The sequence below is a fragment of the Garra rufa genome, chromosome 10 (assembly GCF_049309525.1).
Source record: "Garra rufa chromosome 10, GarRuf1.0, whole genome shotgun sequence".
NCBI lineage: Eukaryota > Metazoa > Chordata > Actinopteri > Cypriniformes > Cyprinidae > Garra > Garra rufa.
This window is the reverse complement of record NC_133370.1, coordinates 40935586-40944197: the sequence shown is the minus strand read 5'-3', so window position 1 is coordinate 40944197 and position 8612 is coordinate 40935586. Positions and strand designations below refer to the sequence as shown.

The 8612-nt window shown below is 35.1% G+C and overlaps 1 protein-coding gene across 1 annotated transcript in view; it reads right to left on the bottom strand.

The window, feature by feature from the left end:
- Position 1: 1 nt before the first annotated feature.
- Positions 2 to 8612, bottom strand: part of pls1 (plastin 1 (I isoform)) — a 25246-nt gene continuing 16635 nt past the window's right edge. The window contains exons 11-16 of the mRNA XM_073848729.1: positions 6264 to 6342; positions 5049 to 5163; positions 4587 to 4720; positions 1826 to 1949; positions 1617 to 1741; positions 2 to 1505 (exon numbers count right to left, since the gene is read on the bottom strand). Of these exons, the coding sequence (XP_073704830.1) occupies positions 1367 to 1505; positions 1617 to 1741; positions 1826 to 1949; positions 4587 to 4720; positions 5049 to 5163; positions 6264 to 6342 (716 nt within the window). The 3' untranslated portion in view covers positions 2 to 1366. The remainder of the gene's footprint in view (positions 1506 to 1616; positions 1742 to 1825; positions 1950 to 4586; positions 4721 to 5048; positions 5164 to 6263; positions 6343 to 8612) is intronic.

The following is an 8612-nucleotide window of genomic DNA, read 5'->3' as shown; positions in this document are numbered from 1 at the left end:
ATTTCTTGCAGGCACCTTTATTTACGTAATGTAAAAATATCCAACTATTTACAATCTGGCTCAACTGAAAGAATCATTTTAATCAATGAGTCAATGAATAAATGAAAACAATTACTCACAATTATGAAGAAATTGTTCAGCCAAAAATCTAATTTCCCTTCAAATGTACTCACCCTCAGGTCATCCACGCTGCAAAAAAATTGCTTTTTTTACTTAGATTTTTTGTCTTGTTTCCAGCCAAAATATCTAAAAATTCTTAAACCAACAAGGATTTTCAAGACAAGTAAAAACAAGTCAAAAAAGTGCGTTTTTGCTTAGAACAAGCAAAATAATCTGCTAATGGGGTAAGCTAAAAAATCTTATTTCAAACAGAAAACAAGATTATTTTTCTTACCCCATTGAAAGATTATTTTCCTTGTTTCAAGCAAATAACACACTTAATTTTGACTTTTTTTGAAAACGACAATAATTTTACTCATCTAGAAAATCCTTCTTGATTTAAGAATCTTTAGATATTTTGACTGGAAACAAGACAAAATCTAAGTTTGCAGTGCAAGAAGGAAATGAGTTTGTTTTATCATCATGTAGCATTACATCACTTGCTCACCAATGGATGCTCTGCAGTGAATGGGTGCCGTCAGAATGAGAGTCCAAATAGCTGATCAAAACATCACAATAATCCACAAGTAAGCAATTCACAAGCTTCAAAACGTTGCTTCTATCCATACTATTGTTTTTTTAATGAAAATGTTTCACCTGAATCGGGAGAGAAATATGCATAGATCAAGCCGAAACAGTTCTAAACAAATATGTCAGTGGATTTTATATAAATATTCACAGTGTGATTATGAATTATGGACTTGCATTATAGCTAGTGATGGTTTAAAGTTAAAACATCTTAATAATGGATTTGTTTAATACAAACATGCAGCTTTTTGCTTCAAAAGACATTATTTGATAGAGGATTATTGTGATGTTTTTATCAGCTGTTTGGACTCTCATTCTGACGGCACCCATTCACTGCAAAGCAACCATTGTTAAACAAGAGAAGTAATGCTGCATTTCTTCAGATCTGTTACAATGAAGAAACAACATCATCTATATATTAGATGACTTGAAGGTGAGTATATATTTGGGTGAACTATTCCTTTAAGAAAATAACATTGTCTTTGAAGAATCTACATGTACAGGAGAAATGAAACGATTAGTGAATGTAATTAATAGGAGGCCAATTCATTAAAGATGAAATATGAAGAAATATTCTTTTAAAGCAGTAAAGTATTGGTGAGTGAAGCAGAAGGGAAGTCAGAGGAAGAAAAAGTGCAAAGTGAGGGTTGTGCTTTCTGACAGCGTCCTTCAAGAAAGGTCAGCCGTCTACTTTCTTCAAGCTTCTTCCCATAAGGCATGCAAACACCGTCATCACCATCTTAGGGTTGACCTCCACAAGGTCATCAGGCAGGGCGTACACCCTGACTCCGATTTTTCGCGCCACTGAGATTGCATATCTGAGAGTGGGAAACAGAGATACGGATAAGGTTGCTGGTGGCGAGACAACAGGCAATTTGGCGTCAGATGTGTATCGGGGTAATTTATGAGGAGCCGTGGGGGGAACTTACTTTGCATTGTTTAGCTTGTCCTCTGGCGTCAGGTCTCCTCGCTTAACCATCTCGTGTTTGATGGCTTTGGGCATGATGGTGTCGATCAGATCAATCACTGGCAGGCTAGTGCTGATTGATTTATCCTGAAATGATATATGGTTTAAATGAAGTTTCAGTTAAACTTTAGTGGTTTGATAGTGGATTTGTTGATTCTGAATGGAATTTACCTTGAAGCTGCTAATGTAGGAATTTTTCTGGCCTTGTTTCAAGGTGTCGTTCACCCAGTTGACAATAATTTGGTCACTGACTTTTTCCCCATCACCGATGTCAGACAGAACCTTCACTGTGTACCTGCAAAAGTTATTCGTTGTAATAAACAGACAATAGAATTAGTATGTTATGCATAATTAACAAAAGTAGATATGACAATGACATGACCATCCCCATATGGCAAAAAAAAAAAAAAAAAGTAGTGCTGCGTCCCAATTCGCATACTATCCGTCCTAAATAGTATTCGAAAATAGAATTAGTATGTCCCAAATCGTAGTATGTTTAAAAAAGTATTCGAAAGATTCCCGGATGGTCTACTACTTAACTTCGGAATTCAAAGTGCGGATCATTGCACACTCTAACGGCTAATATTGCCCGCAACACACTGCGCCGTGAACGAGGATTCGATTAGAACTACAAACACGCATTAAAAGTGTTAAAAAACTACAAACATGGAGGATATGCGCGACCATTGGAAAGGTAAAGAAAGGGGTTTGAGTGATAAATAATCAATGTGTAACCTGATAAAAAATATTTTTAAAATGTTATCCTCGTTATATTTCATGTGCAGCAACATTATGAACTTTTATAATGATAGGTTTGGTCATTAACGTTCAAATGCATAATTATGCAAACACGAGCAGAGTTCTCGCCATGAAAGACTCCTGAAAGAACGTGCCTCTTCATTTCTCTCTAATACGGTAGGAAATTAAATTAAACGAAATGTAGATGATGTTAACTGTGATGATTGACAGGGCAGTTTAAACAGTGACAGGATTCAGGTAACTAAGCAACAGAGCGTCCGTTAAAAAAGCAGTTATGACGAAGTAGTATGTCCCAAAGCTTGCCTACTATTCTGCTACATTCTCAAAAGTATGTACTTTTTCTTCACAAAAAGAGTACATACTTTTAGGGCGTAGTATAAGTAGGCGGATTGGGACGCAGCATAGGTCTTTATTTTTTTTTAAATAAAATAATACTTTTATTATTCAGCATTAGATTTTACAAAAGTGACAGTGAAGACATTTACAATATTACAAAAGAAATTCTATTTGATTATAAAGAAAATTCTGTAAAAAAGCTGGAAAATAAAATGTATAATAAAGTTTTATAATATTATAGTTTTACTGTATTTTTGATTAAATAAAGGCTTATTTTAAAATCACTAGGAATTTCCTAGGCATCCCCAAACTTTTAATAGATCAAATATTGAACAAATGTGAAACAATGTCCAGAATGCATATTCCTAATATAGATTTTCAAATATATTTACATAAATATATTTTTCATTATATAAGGTACATACATGGTCTCACTTTTTTTGGCTATATGCTTAGTAATAAATTTAGTATATAATTTTGTATTTCCTTGCTATTTAAAGTATATTTTGTAATTTATTTTAGCTTTTGAACAATTAGGAAATTTATTTTAGATTTGAAATTCAATTCTGCTAACAATACATATGTATATATAGAATCTGCAAAGTTAATTATTTTACCAAAATAAGAGAGATCATACAAAATGCATGCTATTTTTTATTTATTACTGACCTGAATAGGATATTTCACATAAAATGTTTACATATAGTCCACAAGAGAAAATAATAGTTGAATTTTAAAAAATGACCCTGTTCAAAAGTTTCCACCCCCTTGCTTCTTAATACTGTGTTGTTACTTGAACAATCCAGTTGTTTTTTTGTTTAGTGATAGTTGTTCATGAGTCTTTTGTTTGTCCTGAACAGTTAAACTGCCCGCTGTTCTTCAGAAAAATCCTTCAGGTCCCACAAATTCTTTTGTTTTCCAGCATTTTTGTGTATTTGAACCCTTTCCAACAATGACTGTATGATTTTGAGATCTATCTTTTCTCACTGAGGACAACTGAGGGACTCATATGCAACTTTTACAGAAGGGTCAAATGCCCACTTATGCGCCAGAAGGAAAAACGATGCATTAAGAGCCAGGGGGTGAAAACTTTTGAACATGATGGAGATACATTTTTCTTATTTTCCCTAAATATGATTTTTTTTTTTCATTTAGCACTGCCCTTCAGAGGCTACAGACATTAAATTACCGATCTTCAAGTTCCAAAAGTTTTCACCCCCAGCTCTTAATGTGCCGTGTTTCCTTCTGAAGCATCAGTGAGTGTTTGAACCTTCTGTAATTATTGCATATGAGTCCCTCAGTTGTCCTCAGAGTGAAAAGATGGATCTCAAAATCACACAGTCATTGTTGGAAAGGCTTCAAATGCACAAAAATGCTGGAAAACCAAATAATTTGTAGGACCTGAAGGATTTTTCTCAAGAATAGTGGGCAGTTTAAGTGTTCAGGACAAACAAGGGACAACTATCACAAAAAAAAAACAAAAAAAAAACAGCTGTGGATCATTCAGGTAACAACATAGTATTAAGAATCAAGCGTATGTGAACTTTTGAACAACGTCATTTTTTTTATAAACTCAACTATTATTTTCTCAATTTGTAAATATCTTTTATGTGAAATATCTTATTCAGGTCAGTACTAAATATAAAATAACATGCATTTTGTATGATCCCTTTTATTTTGGTAAAATAATGAACATTTTGTTAAAAGTAACCCTCAGTGGGACGCAAACAGATCATACAGAAAAAAAAAAAGATTAATACAAAATTTTCACAAATTTGCCAAACGATTGTCAAGAGATTCAATTACTAAAACCTTTACTGTAAAAACAAAGAAATACCTTCTCATTAGTTGCCAGACCAGTGCAAGGGTGTGCATGGGGCTTCCTTCATTGATATTCTCCCCACCGATTCCTACTAAGGAAAACTTTGCTTCCTTTTTGCCCAGTGCGACCGCATAATTACAATTCTCAAGCTACAAAACAAACATATGTCAACCAAATTAACATGACATGTATAATTCAACCCCAACAACTGCAGGTCTCCATACATAAATAGCATTTTTGATGAATAAAGCGTGCGTTTTGAATTCTAAACTCAGCTAGCCGGTACCCTGAGGCAGCTGTGGAAATCATTTCAGCAGGGACACAAATTCAACATGCTGCAATACAGCCGTATTTAATTTGCTGTCAAAAACAAACAGATTTCTGACTGATTATTAATGTGATGCAGATCAAATCTGACTGGATACAGTTGTTTTATCTTATTCATTAGCTTCTTATAAATATAAAACTTGTACAAACCTTCTTCATATTGGATCCCAGTGCTGGATAGGGAGGTCTGTTGACTCTAGTCCAGTCAACATGAACCTGGATTCTCTCATACAGCTGAAGAATGATGAGAGCATCTTGCAGATCACTGGAGAAGAAGATGATAATGATGAACTTCACTCTTGTGATTGTAATGTTTTATGCTGTGCTCAAGTAAAGACAATGAATCAATATCAGTTGTTTAAAGGCACAGGCACATACCAAGTGTAGGAAGTTCGCAGTATGATATATCTGCCAGTTATATCATTCACCAGATGTAAACTGTATGTATAATCACTGAATAGTCTAAAAAGTAAGTAATAGTAGTAATAGATTTATTTCTTATCCATATGGTATGTTAAAATATTACGTTACACCTTTCAGACTCCATTTGCTTAGACTCTTTACTTAACCATTTCTATAAAAAGGGTACAACGTACTGTATTAGTCTGAAGGAATTTTCTACATTTATTTTTTTTACTTGTGTTTTACGTGTTCGAATTTTATTCTTGCATTGTGTTGTGTTTTAAAGTTAACACAAATGTTTGTAACATTAATGGATATATATCCCAGTATCCTAGTAATGAGCTGCCAGTATTTTTCTGTTATTTTCAAGATTTATTTCTTACAGTACTGGAAAAAAAAAAAAAAAAAAAAAAAAAACTTTAAATTAGGCTCTGTGTATAATGTATATTTTTGGCTCTTATGACAGATTGCTTGTGATTTGGGTTTGGATAAAGCCATCTGCTAAATGAATAAACATGAACCTAAATATATGCACAAGCTACAGTATATGTTTCATATTAAAATGTAATACTTTGGAAAATAGGTTTAGAACAAATCTAAGTTTAAGCAATAACAGTAGTGATACTTGGCTTAGCAAGAACCACTAATGTAATGACAATATTTTGTATGTAACATCATTGTGTAATTATGAAAAATATATTATTTCTATATTCAATCTCACAACCTCCCTGTAAATCTATCATAAACCCAGAATTCTGAATACATTCAAATTAAATAAATAAATAAAATAATAAATATTAGATCAAATAAAACAATAAAAACGAAATAATTATATAAATAATTTTCTGCTATGGTTATGGTTTATATTGTTTTTAACTTTTGATTCCACGGCCATTATTATTCCAGATATTTCAGCTGTCACTGCAGAAAACTATGCTATTAATCTAAACAAATCTCTGTTACCTGTACAGGTGATTGACATGTGGAGAAACTCCCAGAGAATTCATCCAGTTCCTGAATGTCCTGTCCTCTCTTGTTTCCCCTGTAGTCAAAGACACACCACTGTGTTAAACTGGCTGCTGTACCTTTATGATTTCTATACAGTAAGGGAAAAATAAATTTAATCCCCTGCTGATTTTGACATTAGCCCACTGACAAAGAAATGATTAGTCTATAATTGTAATGGTTGGTTTATTTGAACAGTGAGAGACAGAATAACAACAAAAAAAATCCAGAAAAACACGTTTCAAAAAAGTTTACATTTTTACATTTTAATGAGTAAAATACGCAAAACATGACTTGAGCAAAACCCTTGTTGGCAATAACAGAGGTCAGACGTTTCTTGTAGTTGGCCACCAGGTTTGCACACATCTAATAAGGGAATTTGTCCCACTCCTCTTTGCAAATCTTCTCCATGACCTTAAGGTTTCGAAACTCGAATCTTCAGCCCCCTCCACAGATTTTCTATGGGATTAAGGTCTGGAGACTGGCTAGACCACTTCAGGACCTTACTGTGCTTCATCTTGAGCCACTCCTTTGTTTTCTTGGCTGTGTGTTTTGGGTCATTGTCGTGCTGGAATACCCATCCATGCCCAATTTTCAATGCCCTGGCCCTGCCGGTACACGGTCCCGTCCATCGTCCCTTTGATGCGGTGCAGAAAAGCATAATGTTTACACCTCCATGTTTGACGGAGATAGTGTTCTTGGGGTCATAGGCAGCAATCCTCCTCCTCCAAACACGGCGAGTTGAGTTGATGCCGAAGAGCTTGATTTTAGTCTCATCTGACTAGAACACTTTCACCCAGTTCTCCTCTGAATCATTCAGATGTTCACTGGCAAACTTCAGACGGGCCTGTACATGTGCTTTCTTGAACAGGGGGCGCTGCAGGATTTCAGTCTTTCACGGCGTAGTGTGTTACCAATTATTTCTTAGTTACTATGGTCAGAGCTGCCTTGAGCTCATTGACAAGATCCTCCTGTATACTGCCCTCCAAAGGCAAAGCGCAGTAACTACACATTTGGTCAAAATTGAGGTAAGGCTTAAAATGGACTTTATGACAACTGTTTTGTCTTGTGGCAAAGTCTCCTGGTTCAATTTTGTCCCGTTTCAGAGAAACGAGAGTGTCAACATGTTTGACTAGCTGTTGTAAAAACTTTAATGGCATTTTTCTCAGTTTCAGTGTTTGCTTAGTTACTGCACTTTGCCTTTGGAGGGCAGTATAGTTCTGAGCTGATTCCTCACCGTTCTCATGATCATTGAAACTCTACGAGGTGAAATCTTGCATGGAGCCCCAGACCGAGGGAGATTGACAGTTATTTAGTGTTTCTTCCATTTGCGAATGATCGCACCAACTGTTGTCACCTTCTCACCAAGCTGCTTGTCATTGGTCTTGTTCCATTCCAGCCTTGTGTAGGTCTACAATCTTGTCCCTGACATCCTTGGACAGCTCTTTGGTCTTGGCCATGGTGGAGAGTTTGGAATCTAATTGATTGATTGTTTCTGTGGACAGGTGTCTTTTATACAGGTAACAAGCTGAGATTACGAGCACTCCCTTTAAAAGAGTGCACTTAATCTCAGTTCGTTACCTGTATAATAGACACATGGGAGTCAGAAATCTTGCTGATTGATAGGGGATCAAATACTTATTCCACTCATTAAAATGCAAATTGTCTCTCACTGTTTAAATAAACCTACCACTAAAAATTATAAACTGATCATTTCTTTGTCAATGGGCAAACATACACAATAAGCAGGGGATCAAATAATTTATATAAACCATAATTTTATAAGCATTTGGCAGTTGTTTTCATAAATGTTCTAAGTGTACTAGGGAGGAAGTTAAATAAAAGAAAGGTGCTGTTTTCCATGCTCCTGGTAAATAAGTTTTTAATAACGCCCTTTAAATATGAATGATAAAAGTGCTCCAGAGTGATTGCATAATGATAGTCTGTTACATAATTCTGAGCTAAATATTCTTTTAGTTTGCACAATAGACCTTTGTCATAATTAACAATAAAACCAGGCTGCGGACTGAATTAATAGTGTTATGAACCGAGCCAAGGGCATAATGGTAACATAATCATTTATCTCCCTTTGCATTGTAAATGGAAAAAAAGGTAGTTAAGTGTGTTCTGGCAGATCTACTTATCTGCAGGCTTGATGACATAAGCTACTGTATTTAAGGAGACAGAATGGAGAAGAAAAAATCAGATCAAGAGGACAGAAGAGAGATAAACAGACAGTGAGATGAACCCAATCACTGATGTCACACGTGACCCTCTAAGTGTGCAGCACAGACACAGGACGCCACC